The sequence below is a fragment of the Lepus europaeus genome, chromosome 5 (genome assembly GCF_033115175.1).
Source record: "Lepus europaeus isolate LE1 chromosome 5, mLepTim1.pri, whole genome shotgun sequence".
Classification (NCBI taxonomy): domain Eukaryota; kingdom Metazoa; phylum Chordata; class Mammalia; order Lagomorpha; family Leporidae; genus Lepus; species Lepus europaeus.
Window position 1 is genome coordinate 151,226,925 of NC_084831.1, and position 17,874 is coordinate 151,244,798.

At 41.5% G+C, this 17,874-nt stretch overlaps 1 protein-coding gene across 2 annotated transcripts in view; it reads left to right on the forward strand.

Moving 5' to 3' along the window:
- ACBD6 (acyl-CoA binding domain containing 6) overlaps window positions 1-17,874 on the forward strand; it is a 199,204-nt gene that overhangs the window by 52,325 nt on the left and 129,005 nt on the right. For both annotated transcript variants that reach the window (XM_062193827.1, XM_062193826.1), the window contains exon 4: window positions 8,721-8,803. In XM_062193827.1, coding sequence (XP_062049811.1) covers window positions 8,721-8,803 — 83 coding nt within the window. The remainder of the gene's footprint in view (window positions 1-8,720; window positions 8,804-17,874) is intronic.

Below are 17,874 nucleotides of genomic sequence, written 5' to 3' on the forward strand. Positions count from 1 at the left end.
TTATGGGATGCTAAAATGCCAGCTAGTAGCTTACCCTGCTGCTCCACAGTGCCACCCCCACTTTTTTAACCATGTATCTTAAGGAATTAAGAAGTTAATAAGTAAGTTTTATCAGTAGGCTTAGCCAAATAAGTTATTTTCAAAAAATGGACAAATTTCCCAACACAGTACATTTTGCCAAAGCCAAAGAATAAAAAGGGAAAGACTGAATAGTCCTGTATCTATTACGGAAATTGTCTTTCATTAAAAACCCTATATATAGAAAACCAGGTCCAGATAGTGTCACTGGTATATTCTTCAAACTTAAGGGGAAAAAAAAAAATAACACCAATGTTCTACAAACTGTTTTGTAAGATAGAAAAAGAGAGCAAGGTAATCTTGACACTAGTCTGGGAAGAATGATATAAAAAAAGGAAAATACAGGTCAATTGTTCTCATTAAAATAGGTGAAAAAAAGTTGAAATTACTAAATCCAATCTAGGAACAAATTTTAAAACTGCATAAAATGGGGGCTGATGCTGTGGCACAGCAGGTTAATGCCCTGGCCTGAAGCGCCGGCATCCCATATGGGTGCCGGTTCAAGACCTGGCTGCTCCACTTCCCATTCAGCTCTCTGCCATGGCCTGGGAAAGCAGTAGAAGATGACTCAAGTCCTTGGGCCCCTGCACCCACGTAGGAGACCTGGAAGAAGCTCCTGGCTCCTGGCTTTGGATCAGCACAGCTCCAGCTGTTGCAGCTATTTGGGGAGTGAACCATTGAATGGAAGACCTCTCTCTCTCTCTCTCTCTCTCTCTGCCTCTCCTCTCTCTGTGTGTAACTCTAACTTTCAAATAAATAAATAAATCTTTTAAAAAATGCATAAAATGATGAAGTAGAATTAATTCCAGGAAGATAAGGATAGTTTAATTTTGGAAAAGCAGTGTAATTTGCCATATTAACAGAAAATAGTAGAAATAATTGAATGATCATTTTGACAGGACAAAGATGATTTGATAAAATTCAAAATTCAATACCCATTCATGATGGAAGCTTAAAAACTCTTTTTTTTTTTTTTTTTTTTTTTTGACAGGCAGAGTGGACAGTGAGAGAGAGAGAGAGAAAGGTCTTCCTTTTGCCGTTGGTTCACCCTCCAATGGCCGCCGCGGTAGCGCGCTGCGGCCGGCGCACCGCGCTGTTCCGATGGCAGGAGCCAGGTGCTTCTCCTGGTCTCCCATGGGGTGCAGGACCCAAGGACTTGGGCCATCCTCCACTGCACTCCCTAGCCACAGCAGAGAGCTGGCCTGGAAGAGGGGCAACTGGGACAGAATCCGGCGCCCCGACCAGGACTAGAACCCGGTGTGCCGGCGCCGCAAGGCGGAGGATTAGCCTAGTGAGCCGCGGCGCCGGCGGAAGCTTAAAAACTCTTAATGACCATCTACAGAAAGAAAGTTTTTTAATCTGATAAAGAATATTTATAGGCCAGTGCCACAGCTCACTAGGCTAATCCTCTGCCTGCGGCACCGGTACTCTGGATTCCAGTCCCAGTTTGGGCGCGAGATTCTGTCCCGGTTGCTTCTCTTCCAGTCCAGCTTTCTGCTGTGGCCCGGAGGGCAGTGGAGGATGGCCCAAGTGCTTGGGCCGTGCACCCACATGGGAGACCAGGAGGAAGCACCTGGCTCCTGGCTTCGGATTGGCGCAGCGCTGGCTGTAGTGGCCATTTGGGGGTTGAACCAACAGAAGGAAGACCTTTCTCTCTCTCTCTCTCTCTCTCTCTCCCACACTGTCTAAATCTGCTTGTCAAAAAAAAAAGAAAGAAAGAATATTTATAACAGACTATAGCAAGCATCCAAGTCAGGTGGGTTTAGTCTTTGCATATTTGTTAATTGACTTCATCCCACGAGTTTCCACATCTGATGCATTCATAATAGACATTGTTATTTACTTATTTTTAAAATATTTATTAGTTTGAGGGGCCAGTGCTGTGGCTCACTTGGTTAATCCTCTGCCTGCGGTGCCGGCATCCCATGGGCTCCAGGTTCTAGTCCCGGTTGCTCCTCTTCTGGTCCAGCTCTCTGCTGTTGCCCAGGAGGGCAGTGGAGGATGGCCCAGGCACTTGGGCCCCTGCACCTGCATGGGAGACCAGGAGGAGGCACCTGGCTCCTGGCTTTGGATCAGCGCAGCGCGCCGGCCGTGGCGGCCATTTGGGGAGTGAACAATGGAAGGAAGACCTTTCTCTCTCTTTCTCAGTGCTGTAACTCTACCTGTCAAATAAATAAAAAATAAAAACAATAAAATATTTATTTGTTTGAAAGGTAGCTGTGAGAGAAGGAGAGACAGAAAGTTTTTGTATCCATTGGTTCATACTGTGCAGAGCCTGGAACTCCCATCTTGGTCTCCCACATGGGTGACTTGGGCCATCAGCTGCAGTCACCTGTGGTATGCATTAGCAGGATGCTAGGTCAGAAGTGGAGGAGGACTCAACCCCAGACACTCCAGTATGGGATGTGGGTGTCCCAAATTGTGGTTTAACCCACAGTGGCAGAACACCTGCTTCATTTATATTTTAGCAATCACAGAGAAGTAGATAGTATATTTTATTAGATATCAGTCTTTAAGAGAATATTGACTTCCTCTTGTGAAGTTTCTGGTGGCATTAGTTTTCACTGTCTAATTAAAATACAAATTCATAGAAATTTGATTTCATTACTTACAATTACTGATACTACTTTTGTTGTGGGACCATATCAACCAAAGTTTAAGTCATGAATTGAGAAGTGTGACTTGTAGGTCAGTGACATGTTGCTCCATTCTGTATCCAAGGGGCATTTTTGTGCGTCTAAGTTAGTGGACTGTGGATTAGGGCCTGCATATGAAAATTGTAAGGGAGTCTGAAGAAATTAAGTTTTGAGAATCCTGCTTTCAGAATTTAGGATTCACAGTATTTGAAACCATTAACATGTGGAGAGGGTATTTAAAGACTTTGAGAGACCTGAATGAAGCTCCTAGCTACTGGCTTTGGCCTGACCCCACCCTGGCTGTTGAGAACATCTGGGGAGTGAACCAATGGATGGGAGATTCTGTCTCTTCCTCTCTCTCTCTGTAGCTCTTTCAAATAAATAAATAAATTTTAAAGAAAAATATTATTTCAGGTCCAAAGTTAACATTTCATGAAAAGGGCAGAAAAAGGAGATAAGAGATCTCAAAATCTATCCTGACTTACCTTTCTATCTTAAAGCTGTAAGGACATTAATTTCAGATAAAGATGTGCAGTAATATGATTATGGTTGGGTGTCATAATAGTTACTATAAATAAAGATTATATTTTTTTCTTATAATATCCAAAAGCTATATTGGTAAAAATAATAAAAGTACTTTTATGTGTCTTGATGAGATTGCCTTATGCTTCTCAAAAGAATAGTACCATTCTACAAGACCATTAGGGCCATTAACATACTATTCGTACCTGTTTCACACAACAGTTTTACCAGTTTGGCTGATTTTGTTGTCCTAATGAAATTAGTTAAAAGTGCATCGCTCCTCATTTTAATCTGCATTTGAAAAATTATTAGGAATGTTGAACATTCTCTCAAGTATTGGTGTAACATTTATGTCTATGTATGTAGCCTCAGAGTAACTTCAGATGTCTAATTATTGCGGGCTCATAAAGATGTCCTGTTTATCCTTTGGGTCTTAATGTTTTTCTTACATGTGAAATCACTTGGATATATTACTTGTAATATTTACTGTTTGTTTTACTTGCTTAAAATACAGTTCCTTCTTTTTCTGTATACTTTTGCTAAATCACAGAATTCTAGTTTAAGTATGTGAATGTGTTGATCTTTTATGATTTCCTTTGGTGCTTAAAATCTAAGAAGTTATTCCTGAACAGGTATGGTATGTCGTGTGTTCAGAAAAATTCTCTAAAGAAAATTTAAATTTTTATTGCTAAAATTAGTAAACTGAAGATAATTTTCCTTGAGAGCCATTTTAAAATAGCATTAAATGGAGTAAAAAATATTTAACAGATAAACACTTCAAATGGAACCTGGATGTTGAAATAACTGATTTTTTTTGTACCTTAGCTTATTTTTAAATTTTTTAAATTTATTTATTTTCATTTTGTTTGAAAGAGAGGCAGACAGAGAAGGAGAGATTGTCTCCACTGGTTCATTGTCCAAATATTTGCAATAGCTAGGATTTGGCCAGGCCAAAGCCAGGAGCCAGAAACTCCATCCGGGTCTTCCACGTGGGTGACAGGAAGCCAAATATTTGGGCCATCATCTGCTGCTTCCCAGGTGCATTAGCAAGAAGCTGGACTGGAAGTAGAAGTGCTAGGACTTGAACCAGACGCTTCGGTATGGGGTCAGAATTTGCAAGTAGGGAGTGACTTAAGCCGCTGGACCAGATGTCTGCCCCATACCTCAGTTTGAAACTCTCTCGAACTGAAACTTAATTAAGTTGCTCAAAGTGCTGTAGACCTATACGCAAACAAACCGATACTCGTGTTAGAGAAACTGGTAAGACAGAGTCCAAAAAGAAAAAAGCCTCCTCTTTGCATGTTAAATTAGCTTGATAACCTTTGGCATAGTTACTTTTTCAGATACAAAAGAAAATTTCATAAAATAGGAAATCTTGATCCTGAAGTTGACTTAGAGTCTGAATCAAGTGATAAAGATCCAACCAACAACTTAATCCTTTTCCCTTTGAATGAAGGATCATTTCTTTGTCTCGAGTAATATAGTCTGAGGCAGTATAAGAATTGGCACATTTTATTTTCTTGGCTGCCAAATTGTAGTCTTTTTCTTGAACCACTGATGTAACATGGAAGGAACTTAATGGATTTTGAATAGAGAAATGGGATAAACTTGTAAGCCTCTATGGGAGATAGTTCCTCAGAGTGGTAAAGTTAACTCCTTCTGGTAGATGAAGTAGATGGAAAGGATCACCAGGGCACCTCTGGCAACTGTATTCTAAATTCAGCCTAATAATAGCAGACTATTTTTTAAAGTATTATTTGTGCCTAAGATGTAATCATTTTTTGCCCCCCCCCACACACTCAAAAAAAAGTTGTCACCAGCAAACTAACATGTATATTTGTGTCATTGTAGAAAGAGGAATTAATCCCAAGAAAGGATATATTTTGTATATACCATAATCAAATTATGGGGTCAAGTTTTTCACTGGAGATTTTAATTAGGTTACATTATTCTTTATATGTAGCAGTATTCATCATGTTGTTTATAAGTGAAAAAAATGAAAATTACCTAAATATACAGTGTCAGATAAAAGCTTGTCCTCTGCTCTGTGTTGCCAGTGTGGGATGCCTGTGCCACATTGCTAGCCCCCAGTGTCCTGGGCCTCTGTCATCTGGGGTTTGCTCCTCCTGGCTTCAGCCTGCCACAGCTCTGGCTGTTTGGGGCATTTGGGGTGAACCAGCAGATGGAAGATCTTTGCCTGTCTCTCTTAAATAAAATAAAATTGTTTAAAAATTAAAAAACAAACCCTGAAGTTAAAAAAGAGAAAAAGTAAGCCTTAAGGAGATCACACTGTCCAAGTGGCTTGACGCATGCTGAAGTGAAGTCCAACAAAATACAAAGAAGCACAACAAAATCCAGCTGATGTGAGTGTAGCATTTACAGCGCTGGATCGCAGTAACAGTCTTTTGAACGTGCAGAAAGGGAGGAAAAGATGGCCCGGTAGAAAAACTTGTTAATGGAGGCAGAGCGCAGATGATACAGAATATGAAATACCAGACACGGACAGGAAAACACCTGTTATAAATATCTTCAGAAAGTAGGGAGAAATGGAACATAATGTAGAAAGCAATCAAAAGACCCAAATGGAACTTCTAGAGATGGTAAAATATGGTATGTGAAGTGAAAATACACTAGTTGGATTAACATGTTAGACATTGCAAAAGAAAAGAATGTGAAGGTGTAGTAAGTGAAACTAATAAAAAATTAAGCACTGAGCAAAAATGAATAGAACTCAGTAAACTATGGGGAAAATCATGTAATTGGAGTCCTAAAAAAGGAGAAACAAAGATTAATTTTTTTAAAATGGCTCAAATTGTAAATATTTGGTGAAAACTATAAACCAGAGTTTTTCTTTTTTAAAAAATGATTTGCATGGTTGCCACCATGAACTTCTTTCAATATTCTAGACAAATTAATTACCTTTTCTATTACCTTTTCTCTTTTGTCAAAGTATTTATTTATTTATTTTAAAGTCAGGGTGCCAGACACAGAGAAAGAGAGAAATATCTCCTGTCCACTGCTTCATCCCTGAGTGCCTCTAACAGCCAAGGCTGGGCCATGCTGAATTCAGGAGCCAGGAACTCCGTCCAAGTCTCCCACAGGGACTCAGGAGCCCAAGTACTTGAGCATCTTCTGCTGCCTTCCCAGGCACATTATCAGGAAACTGGATCAGATGTGGATGCAGGACCCTAACCCAGGCACTTCATATAGGATTCAGGCCTCTCAAGTGGCAGCTTAACCTGCTACACCACAATGCCCAAGCCATAAACCAATTCTTTAGATTCTTTGTTGTAGAGAGCTACAGTAGGCAATGTTGCAGTAATTCTTGCTTCTGTTCACTAGGTGCGAACAGCACCATCTAGTTGTAGCAACCAAAAAATTGCCCCAGACATTGCTAAATACCCTGAGAATGAGATGGAGGATAAAAAAAAGTAACCCCTGGTTGGTTGAGAATCACAGCCATGAACCCATACATCCAAGAAGCTCACTGAACCCCAAGTAGTAGAAACATACTGAAAAAGAAATAGCATCTAAGTGGGAAATGAAGAAATAGAAACTGTCCCTCTTCATCGATGATAAGATCCTTTTATAGGAAACAAGTGATCCAGAAAGAAACTACTAGAGCTAATAAATTAACTCAGCAGAGTTGTAAGACACAAGATCAATATGCAGAAATCGCTGTATTTCTATACACTTGGAGCAGGCTCTCCAAAAAATGAAACAGAGTAAATAGTTCCACTTAAAATAGCAGCCAAAAGAATAAACACCTGGGAATAATTTCAGCCAAGGAGGTGAAAGATTTTTACACTGAAAACTAAATTGCTGTAAGAAATTAGAGACCTATATAAATGGAACTGCATTTGTGTTCATGGATTGATAGGTTTAGTTTTAAGGTGGTAGTAAGGCTCAAAACAGTTTACAGATTTCAGTGCATTCTGTACAGGGGAATTACCTGTTTTGTTTTTAGTGAAAATAGCCTTTTTACACTCAATGAAGTGATCTAATTTTGCTTCTAAAATAAGATTTGTGTTCAGAGTCAGGGTTTAATATTAGCTGGATGTCCTGGCCTAAAAGCTAAGTGTTGCCAAAGATGTGGGTTTGGCAGAGGTCATGAATCCTTCCAGACACTAATGCTCAAGTTCATGCCTCCATCGTGCATGCTTTAGAAAAATCTTATTGCTGAATTATGTTACTCTTGTGTGTTTTGAGAATGCAAAAAAAATCCCTTGATTTTTTTTTAAAAAGTGTTTCCAAAGCAGTTGACTTCTCTTTTCTTTTCTTTTAGATATAAACCTCCTTTCTTTGCTTTCTCCTATCCTTTTCTCCTTTCCATGTAAAAGAATTTTTTTCTTTTATGATTAAATTTGAAGTTACAGGGGCTGGTGCTGTGGCATAGTGGGTAAAGCCGCTGCCTGCAGTGCCGGCTCTGCATATAGGTGCTGGTTTGAGTCCCATCTGCTCCATTTCTGATCCAGCTCCCTGCTAATGCACCTGGGAAAGCAGTGGAAGATGGCCCAAGTCCTTGGGCCCCTGCACTCTCGTGTGAGAACAGGAAGAAGCTCCTGGCTCCTGGCTTTGTATTGGCCTAGCTCCGGCCTTTGTGGCCATCTGGGGAGTGAACCAGTGACTGGAAAAGCACTCTCTATCTCTCCTTTTCTCTCTCTCTCTAACTCTGCCTTTCAAATAAAATAAATAAATTTTTAAAAAAATTTTTTTGCAGTTATACTACAGTTTAGTTTGTATTTCACTTGGGAGCTTTTTTTTTTTTAAAAAAAAGATTTAGTTATTTATTTGAAAGTCAGAGTTATACAGAGAGAGAAGCAGGAAGAGAGAGAGAGAGGTCTTTCATCTGTTGTTTCACTCCCCAGTTGGCCCCAATGGCCGGAGCTGCACCAATCCGAAGCCAGGAACCAGGAGCTTCTTCTGGGTCTCCCAGATGGGTGCAAGGGCCCAAGGACTTGGGTCATCTTCCACTGCTTTCCCAGGCCATAGCAGAGAGCTGGATTGGAAGAGGGGCAGCTGGGACTAGAACCGGCAACCATATAGGATGCTGGCGCTTCAGGCCAGGGCCTTAACCCGCTGTGCCACAGCGCCAGCCCCACACTTGGGAACTTTGACTGTAAATCTAGATGTGATTTTCCTGGTCACATTCATGTCTGATAATTTATGTATCATGGGTTTTTTTGCTTTTTCGCATGAGTATCCATATTCTGCTTGTACAGCACCTCACAGTCAGCTAGGGGAATTGTGGAGGCTCAGGGAAGACTACAAGAATGACATCGATTGTCAGTGAGTGCCCATTCCACTCCTGAGCAGACTTGACAGTCCTGGTGCCTTTCTGTGACTGCCTGGGCTTTGTTACTAACGCTTGAAGAAGCAGTCGAAGCTGAAATCTTCCTGTTTCTTAGGAAAGTAGCATTTTTAACTTGGTTTAAATATATAGTGCTTTAACTTATGAGTCTCTTACTTTTTTTCCCCCAACAGATACCAGAAAATAAAGGAAAAGAAGCAAATACTGGCTTTGGTGGACCAGTTGTTAGTTCTCTATATCATGAAGAAACCATCAGGTAATTATCTTTGGATCTCTGATAATAAGAATGTATGTGTAGTATGTGCATATGTGTGTTTGCTTGGTGAGTGAGTGTGTGTGTGTGTGTGTGTGTGAGTGTGTGAGTAGATATACTTTTTTTAACTTTTATTTAATGAATATAAATTTCCAGTGTACAGCTTATGGATTACAATGGCTTCCCCCTCCCATAACTTCCCTCCCACCCGCAACCCTCCCCTCTCCCGCTCCCTCTCCCCTTCTATTTGCATCAAGATTCATTTTCAATTCTCTTTATATACAGAAGATCAATTTAGTATAAAGATTGAGTAGATATACTTTTAATCTTAAAATCTCGATTTGTGAAGCATTCTTTCTTAACATGAAACTGATTTGGTGGTAACTATAGTAGGATAATAAATGATAGGTTCTAGTCCCAGTTGGGGCACCAGATTCTGTCCTGGTTGCCCCTCTTCCAGGCCAGCTCTCTGCTGTGGCCCGGGAAGGCGGTGGAGGATGGCCCAAGTGCTTGGGCCCTGCACCCGCATGGGAGACCAGGAGGAAGCACCTGGCTCCTGGCTTCAGATCGGCGCAGCACACCGGCCGTGGTGGCCATTTGGGGGGTGAACCAATGGAAAAAGGAAGACCTTTCTCTCTCTCTCTCTCACTAACTCTGCCTGTCAAAAAATTAAAAAATTAAAATTAAAAAAAATGACAGGAAAGAATTTTTGGGGGTGTATAAAGTCAGTGTGTCTGAAGTGATGCCAGGTAATATGTCTAAATTACGTGATACCACTTATTCTTGGATTGTTGATGATAAGTATCTGAATCAGTGCCTTTATCCCCACCTAGGTAGTTGGCAGGGCAAGGGTTTATCTCTCAGACAATCTAAAGCTATGGATTTTTATTGTTAATTTTCCTTGAAATAGCATTATTTCTTTATTATTAATTTTGAAAGGCAGAGCAACAGAGAGGGAGATACAGAGAGGCAAAGACAAAGAGAGATGTCATCCATGCACTGGTTCCCACCCCAAATGCCTAGATCAGCCGATCTGGGCCAGGCTGAAATTAGGGGGCAAGAACTCCATCTGAGTCTCCCACGTGGGTGACAGGGCCCCAGATACTAGGGCCATCTTCTGCCTTCCCAGGCACATTAATAGAGAGCTGTATTGCAAACAGAGCAGCCAGGACTTGAACTGGAACTCTGCTATGGGATGCTGGTATTGCCAGCCGTGGCTTAACCTGCTGTATCGTAGTGCCAGCCAATAATTATTTCTTTTAAGGGTTTTAATTTTCATAAGTTACTTACTCTGATTAAAAGTCATTTTAATTTACTTTAAATTAATAACTTTAAATTAATTGGAATATAAAATGGTATAGCTACTGTGGAAGACAGGGTGAAGGTTACTCAGAAAATTAAAAATGAAATTATCACATCATCTAGCAATTCCACTTCTGCATCTGTATCCAAAATATGTTTCAAAGATATTTTTGCACAGTATGTTTATAGCAGCCCACTATTTATAATATTCAGGAGGTAGAAGCAACCAAGGTGGCCACTGGTGGATGAATGGATAAACAAAATGTATTATGCATCCAGTGGAATATTATTTAGCCTTAAAGAAAGGACATGAAGACATTACACTGAGTAAAATAAGCCAGTCACAAGACATCCAGTACTGTACATGGATGGTCAAAGTCTTAGAAACAGGAAGGAGAATAGTGGCTGCTGGAGCTAGAGGGAGAAGTGGGGAGGTATTTAGTAAGGACAGCTTCAGTGTTGTGAGATGGGAAAGTTCTGGAGATTCACTGCACAATAGTATGAATGTATTAACACTACTGAGCTGTATACGTAGGAATGGTTAAGTGGAAAATTTTATGTTTTTTAACAATTAAAATTTAAAAATATGTCAGTATTTAACAAAGCTCTTAAGTTTTTGTTACGTACAGAATTTCTTGGCTAGCCTTTGTCTTTTAGCACTTTGTGTAAATCAGATTCTATACTCTTTTAAGCAGTCATGTGACATATTCCTTAAAGGTTACAAACAAAAATGTTTTTTCTTTTTTTTTTACTTATCTGAATATTGGTTTACTTATTAATGATTGAAATGAGCTCTAATTTTCAAATAGAGAATGAATTCACCTCAATTTATTGAAAATAATTACTTACCTTCTTAGAATGAAGGGGAAATGATACCGAAATCATATGCCTCCCTCTTTCAGAAAAGAGTTTGACGAGAGTTTATTGATATTACCTGTCATATGAGGTAGAAGTGATGTGAACTCTCAGGTGGCGTTATAGCAGGGAATCAAAAACTTGAAATGCGCAGTTCCCAGTTGTGAACTAAGCAGACAGTTAACACTAGGCCACAGTGTATTTGCATGGCATGAACATTTCTACTTAGATTAAACGCTTGTTTGAGGTGGGATTGGGGAATGGTGAGAGAGTGGGAGGAATGCAGATACTCTTTTATTATTTGACAAGTAGAGATACAGACAGTGAGAGAGAGAGAGACAGAGAGAAAGGTCTTCCTCCCACTGGTTCACTCCCCAAATGGCCTCTGCAGCCGGTGCTGCGCCGATCCGAAGCCAGGAGCCAGGTGCTTCTTCCTGGTCTCCCATGCAGGTGCAGGGGCCTCCACTGCCTCCCGGGCCACAGCAGAGAGCTGGACTGGAAGAGGAGCAACTGGGATTAGAACTGGCGTCCATGTGGGATGCTGGCGCAGCAGGCAGAGGATTAACCAAGTGAGCCACGGCGCCGGCCCTGGAATACAGGTGCTCTTTAAGACTGTTGCTACTGTTACGGATTTGCTTTGCCACCTGATCCCTGTGAGGAATGTTGAGAACCTGAGGAGTACATACAAGCTTTAAGGAAGCATAGTTTAAAGAACACTTTCAGAGTTTAGCTCTTTCCTCAACCCATACATATTCAGAGAGATTTTAGGGGAGGGAGTGTTTCTAAATTTGCTATTTCGTCTTTAGAGTCTTCTAAAAAATAACATCTTAGAACCTTGATGCTGCTAATCAACATTTATTAAATGTTCAAATCAAATCAAGTCAGGAAACATTTAGAGCCATTTTTCTAGGTAGTAGAGGAAGCTATCATTTCTTGTTTCCTTGTAATCCATTGTTAATACCTTCACATAAATGTGGCGTTTATCACATCGGATTATAATTTTTAAAAAACTTTCATCTTTTCCACTAAACTCTTAATTTTTGAGGGAAAGGATGATATTTCATCTATATCTGTATTTTTTTTAAAGATTTATTTATTTATTTGAAAGAGTTCAAGAGAAAGAGGAGACGCAGAGAGAGAGAGGTCTTCCATCTGCTGGTTCACTCCCCAATTGGCTGCAACAGCCAGAACTGTGCCAATCTGAAGCCAGGAGCCGGGAGCTTCTTCTGGGTATCCCACATGGGCACAGGGGCCTAAGGACTTGAGCCATCTTCCACTGCTTTCCCAGGCCACAGCAGAGAGCTGGATCGGAAGTGGAGCAGCCAGGACTCGAACCGGTGCCCATATGGGATGCCAGCATTTCAGGCCAGGGCGTTAACCCGCTGCGCCACAGCACTAGTCCCATATCTCTATTCTTACTGCCTGAGAAAGGAAGTTCCTGGTACCTAGTGGTTATTCAGTAAAAGTGCTCTGAACGTGGGATACATCCACGCCACATCTCTCAGGGAGCTGATAATTAGTGACTCTTGCTTACAGGGTTAACCTAGGGGTCCTGCCCTAAGAGAGATCTGATGGCTTGGTTTTCCTGTGATATGCCCATCCCGGCCTTTCCCAAAGCAATTAAAGAAAAACTTACAGGCTATTTTCCCTTCCTAACTTGATAGATTTATAAAATCCTTTCTTGACCTAAGCTTAACTCTCTTAACAGTATCAATCATTTATCTATAAATAATACTGATCTTTATTTTATGTGCCAGTTTCCTGGTTTTTTTCTAGTGTTTTTCAAAATTACACACACTGAATATAGGTTTTTGGAACGTCCCATGACACAGCTAATCACAGTACCTCTACAGAACATGAAGCAAATCAAGTGTGCAAATCAAATGAGAGTAGAAATATGGATAAGAGGATCCTGAGTTAGAGTTAGACTATAATGGAAGGATTAATCTCCCTCCCAGACACTCTCAATTCTTAAAACTGACTGTTAGGTTTAATTTAATGTTTAAGAAATGTTTAGAAATTTGATAATGAGGAAATGGCAAAGAATAGTATAGCTTATTTTTATGGAGCAAATGTTTTTATTCAACTCAGCACACTTACTATGAGTCTACAATGAGAAAAAAAAGTGTGGATATTTGTATTTCTCAGCTTCTTTGCCTTTGAATAGTACATTATTATTATTTTGGCATTTTCATGTAAATATATTTAATAAATATTAATCAACTGAAATATGACCTTTGCTATGTGCACAACTAGTTAGATTTGCCCTTATTTCAAAGTCATCAAAGTATTAATTTTCTTATGATAAAGAATTCAGTCTTCATAGGAAAGTATTGTTAAGATATGAAACAGTAAGAAGCATGCTTGTGTGAAAGCCATCGAAGGCCTTTCAATTGTTACTAGCATTAGTGATTCTGTTACTATAGCAGATCAGAAATCACAATAACTGATTATATTGTTATACTGGTAGAATTAATTTTATAGTGCAATAGGAATGCCATTATAACAAATTACATGATAGCAAAAAAATTCCTATGTCCTGAAATATTAATTCAGTGAGGTACTAGTTGTAGTCCAAGCGGCTTCTTAAATAGTATCAGGGTACAGTTGCAGTGGTGAAGACAAGCTATTTCCTGAATATGTAATCAGATTTTGCTTGTACAGTGTACTTGAAAGTACATGGAAAAATGAAATTGTTTATTTTGAAATAAATGCATAGTTTTTTCATAATTTGCATCCATGAAGTTTTTGAAGTTCAGATTTTCTACACTAAAATAAACTAAATCTTTTAATTTAATTTTCCATGAACTTTTTTTTTATTTGACAGGTAAAGTTATAGACAGTGAGAAAGACAGAAAGAGAAAGGTCTTCCTTCCACTGGTTCACTCCCCAAATGGCCTCTACGGCCGGTGCTGCACCGATCCGAAGCCAGGAGCCAGGTGCTTCTTCCTGGTCTCCCATGTGGGTGCACGGCCCAAGCACTTGGGCCATCCTCCACCGCCTTCCCGGGCCACAGCAGAGAGCTGGACTAGAAGAGGAGCAACCGAGACTAGAACCTGGTGCCAATATGGGATGCCGGCGCCACAGGCAGAGGATTAACCAAGTGAGCCACGGCACTGGCCCCTCCATGAACTTTTTTTTTTTTTTTTTGACAGGCAGATTGGATAGTGAGAGACAGAGAGAAAGGTCTTCCTTTTTGCCGTTGGTTCACCCTCCAATGGCCGCCACGGCCGGCGCATCGCGCTGATCCGAAGCCAGGAGCCAGGTGCTTCTCCTGGCCTCCCTTGCGGGTGTAGGGCACAAGGACTTGGGCCATCCTCCACTGCACTCCTGGGCCATAGCAGAGAGCTGGCCTGGAAGAGGGGCAACCAGGACAGAATCTGGTGCCCCAACCGGGACTAGAACCCAGTGTGCCGGCGCCGCAAGGTGGAGGATTAGCCTATTGAGCCACGGCGCCGGCCCTGCTGATCTTTTCTATGATCTACCAGAGTTTCTCTATTTTCCTGATCCACTGTAACACAGAACTTAGCCACACAGATTTTCACTAACTTCCTGAATGAATACAACATCTTTCTGAGGTCTTCTAAATTTATTTTTACTGAATCTCTTGAGTTACTTGTATCAATCGTAACAATTCACCTCCACGTTTACCGGCCCCCATGAACTTTTAAAATAAAAAGATTTGCTTATTTGAAAGGGGGAGTGACAGAAAGACACAGATAAAGTAAGATTTCCCACCCCTCCCCAAATATCCACACCAGCTTCACCTTAGCTAGGCCAAAGCTGGGAGCCAGAACTCACATGAGTGGTAGGGACTCAAGCAGTTGAGCTATTGTCTTCTGCTTCCCAGGGTGCACATTATTAGGAAGCTGGATTTGGGAGCATAGCAAACCTAACTACTCCGACGTGGGCATCCAAATGTCTATAACCATAAATGTTTTAATTAAGATCAGAACTGGATGGGGCCGGCACTGTGGCACAGTGGGTTAATCCTTCGCCTACTATGCCACATCCCATATGGGCATGGGTTCTAGGCCTGGCTGCTCCACTTCCTATCCAGCTCTCTGCTGTGGCTTGGGAAAGCAGCAGAAGATGGCCCAAGTCCTTGGCCTCCTGCACCCATGCGGGAGACCTGGAGGAAGCTCCTGGCTCCTGGCTTCAGATTGGCTCAGCTCTGTCCATTGCGGCCAGTTGGGGAGTGAACCATAGATGGAAGACCTCTCTCTTGCTCTCTGCCTCTCCTCTCTGTGTGTAACTCTTTCAAGTAAATAAATAAATCTTTTTTTTAAAAAAATCAGAACTGTGTGTTTATTTTTTAAGATTTATGTATTTGAGAGGAAGAATTACAGAGAGAGAGAAAGACAGAGAGAGGTCTTCCTTCCATCTGCTGATCCACTCCCCAGTTGTCTTCAGTGGCTGGATCTGGACTGATCTGAAGCCAGGAGCCAGGAGCTTCTTCTTCCTGGTCTTTCACGTGGGTACAGGGGCCCAAACACTTGGGCTGTCTTCCGTTGTCTTCTCAGGCCATAAGCAGAGAGCTGGATCAGAACTGGAACAGCTGGGACATGCAGCGGCACCCATGTAGGATGCAGGCGCTGCAGGAGGAGGCTTAGCCTACTACACCACAACGTCGGCCCCCAGAATTGTATCTTAATTAAACTTTTTATTTTGAGGATATGAAAATTCCCATAGTTTTAAGAAATAGTAGAGATCCTTGTATATACTCTTTTGCCCAGTTTCCCTCAGATAACATATTCATGTATTTTTTTTTTTTTTTTTAGAATTTATTTATTTATTTATTTGAGAGGCAGAGTTACAGAGGGAGAGACAGAGAGAGAGATCTTCCATCACTGGCTCATTCCCCAAATGGCTGCAATGGCCAGAGATGAGCCATTCCGAAGCCAGGAGCCAGGAGCCTCTTCCAGGTCTCCTGCATGTAGGTGCATGGGCCCAAGCACTTAGACTATCTTCTGCTTTCCCAAGCCATAGCAGAGAGCTGGATAAGAAGAGGAGCAGCTGGGACACAAACCAGTGCCTGTATGGGATGCTGGCACTACAGGCGGAGCCTTAGCCCACTATGCCACAGTGCTGGCCCTCGTTTGTGTATTTTTAAAAGATAAAGTATTACATTATTTAGATTCTTTTTTTTAAAGATTTATTTATTTACTTGAAAGTTAGAATTAGACAGAGAGGAGAGGCAGAGAGAGAGAGGTCTTCCATCCCCTGATTCACTCCCCAGATGGCCGCAATGACCAGAACTGCGCCAATCCAGAGCCAGGAACCAAGAACTTCTTACTGGTCTCCCACACATGTGCAGGGGCCCAAGGACTTGGGCCATCTTCTACTGCTTTCCCAGGCCATAACAAAGAGCTGGATCGGAAGTGGAGCAGCTGGGACTCGAACCAGTGCCCATATGGGATGCTAACACTTCAGGCCAAGGCGTTAACCTGCTGCATCACATCGCCGGCCCCACATTATTTAGATTCTGTTAAACACATCTAGATGTGATTTTTATGATTGTGTTCTTTGTAATTATTTTAACATTTAATGAAAAATTTTAGACGTTATCTACTTGGCTGGTCCTCCACCTGCGGTGCCACACCCCAGGTTCTAGTCCGGGTTGGGGCACTGGATTCTGTCCCGGTTGCCCCTCTTCCAGTCCAGCTCTCTGCTGTGGCCCGGGAGGGCAGTGGAGGATGGCCCAAGTGTTTGGGCCCCTGCACCCACATGGGAAACCAGGAGGAAGCACCTGGCTCCTGGCTTTGGATCAGCGCAGCGCGCCGGCCGTGGCAGCCATTTGAGGGGTGAACCAACGGAAAAGGAAGACCTTTTTTTCTATGTCTCTGTCTTTCTCTCTCACTGTCTAACTCTGCCTGTCAAAAAAAAAAAAAAAATACAAGAAAGATCATAGTTTTCCAAAATTATCTTGGGGGCTACAAAAAGATATTTGAGTACACTGCTTTAATCCAGTATGATCTAAAGTAGAGTATAAAAGCAAGGAGTCGGGGCCAGCGCCATGGCTCACTTGGTTAATCCTCTGCCTGCAGTGCCGGCATTCCATATGGGCGCCGGATTCTGTCTCGGTTACTCCTCTTCCAGTCCAGCTCTCTGTTGTGGCCCGGGAGGGCAGTGGAGGATGGCTCAAGTGCTTGGGCCCTGCACCCACATGGGAGACCAGGAAGAAGCACCTGGCTCCTGGCTTCGGATCGGTGCAGCACCGGCCGTAGAGGCCATTTGGGGAGTGAACCAGTGGGAGGAAGACCTTTCTCTCTGTCTCTCTCTATAACTCTACCTGTCAAATAAATAAATAAAAATATATTAAAAAAATAAAAGCAAGGAGTCAGCTAAAGCTCAAAGTCATAAAACCACATGTCTGATAAGGGGCTGATATCAAAAATATATAAGGAACTCAGCTCATTAGCAAAAAAAAAAAACTGATTAAAAAATGGTGAAGAATCTAAATAGACATTTCTTAAGAGATACAAATGGCTCATACATACATAATACAATGCTCATCATCTCTGTAATCATCAGAGAAATGCAAGTCAAAACCACAGTGAGATCTGTTATGCACATTAGAATGGCCATTATTAAAAGGATAAATGGTATATACTGGCGAATTGTGCAGAAAAGGGAACCTTGTACATTATCGATGGCAATTTAAATTAATATGGTCATTTTGGAAAACTAGCAGGGGGCCACAAAAACTTAAAGAATAGAAGCACCATATGATCATCAATCCCACTTCCATTGATATATCCCAGGAAAAGGAAATTGGTACATACAAAAGTTATCTATGCTGCCGTGTTTATTTCACCATTATTCACAACAGCCAAGATAGAGAATCATCCTAAATGTTCTGTCAATGAATGAATGGATAAAGAAAATACGGCGCGCGCGCACACACACACACACTG